This window comes from Anoplopoma fimbria, unplaced genomic scaffold (assembly GCF_027596085.1).
Source record: "Anoplopoma fimbria isolate UVic2021 breed Golden Eagle Sablefish unplaced genomic scaffold, Afim_UVic_2022 Un_contig_12355_pilon_pilon, whole genome shotgun sequence".
Taxonomy (NCBI): domain Eukaryota; kingdom Metazoa; phylum Chordata; class Actinopteri; order Perciformes; family Anoplopomatidae; genus Anoplopoma; species Anoplopoma fimbria.
Genome location: NW_026551772.1, coordinates 1 through 976, shown reverse-complemented (window position 1 = coordinate 976; position 976 = coordinate 1). Strand labels below are relative to the sequence as shown.

The following is a 976-nucleotide window of genomic DNA, read 5'->3' as shown; positions in this document are numbered from 1 at the left end:
TCAAAATGTCTTCTGTGAAAAAGCTACATTTGCATTTGTAATTAAAACACTTTAACACATGTTCATATAGTGACACTAAAGTTTATTGTGATAATACACTGCAGTATCAGATATTTAGCAAAATAAGTGGACGAGGCAGTCACATCACTGACGTCCATGCACATTAACTACAGCATGACCAAAAATCTGAATTTTACAACTATGGTTGTTGGAGCAGGACTCCTCAGAACCTGCAGCACAATCCACAGACCCCGGGTCTGCAGCAGCCGCAGCAAAACTTGCACTTAATGCCACGCTTCTCTCTGTTGTTGTACGGCATCTGTGTGAGAAATAAAAGACATGAGCAGTGTGTTCATCTCCAGCATCATCACTCACTGTGTTTATTCTCTCTCCTTCAGAGAGCATCAGGCCACTTTGTAGGGAAAACACATCCACTTCCTCTTAAATGAGCTCGTTGTGTTCGGCCACATTCATTCAGTCAAGTGAACATACCTGCCATGAGTCCACTGATGTCTCCTCATGTTCAGCCACTGGGTTGTCAATGCTCATTGGCTCCTCCAGCTCCTGCACCTGTTGGTGAATCGTGCACATTTACAATAGGGGCCACATTTTAGGACCTGGACAAACATTTATAGATAATAAGTGAATTAAATGAGTACAAGTCAAGTTCTTACCACAGTGACTGGGACAGCAGAGCTCTGCTGAATACAAATAAAGGTGAGCACGATGGCTACTGCAACAGCAACACTGAAAGTCTTCATCTTAGCACGGTCAGACTGGTTTAAGGTTTCAAATCAAGTAGATTTCTTCAGATCTTTTGGTGACTCTTGTCAGCTCTTCTGAGTTCTGCTGTCTGATGGCTGAATGTGTAAAATGTTCTGGTATTTATACTCACTTGGACCACTGTTGCCTCATCACTATCAGCACTTGCCACACTCCCTTCCCAGCATCCCTACATGATCCTGCATGTGGGAAA

General features: G+C 43.1%; 1 protein-coding gene across 1 annotated transcript; it reads right to left on the bottom strand.

The window, feature by feature from the left end:
• Positions 1 to 61: 61 nt before the first annotated feature.
• Positions 62 to 868, bottom strand: LOC129115753 (hepcidin-like). The gene is made up of 3 exons (XM_054627027.1): positions 675 to 868; positions 493 to 570; positions 62 to 319 (listed from the first exon to the last, which is right to left on the bottom strand). The coding sequence occupies exons 1-3, from the start codon at positions 759 to 761 to the stop codon at positions 224 to 226; spliced, it is 261 nt and encodes an 86-aa protein (XP_054483002.1). The 5' UTR covers positions 762 to 868; the 3' UTR covers positions 62 to 223.
• Positions 869 to 976: the final 108 nt, after the last annotated feature.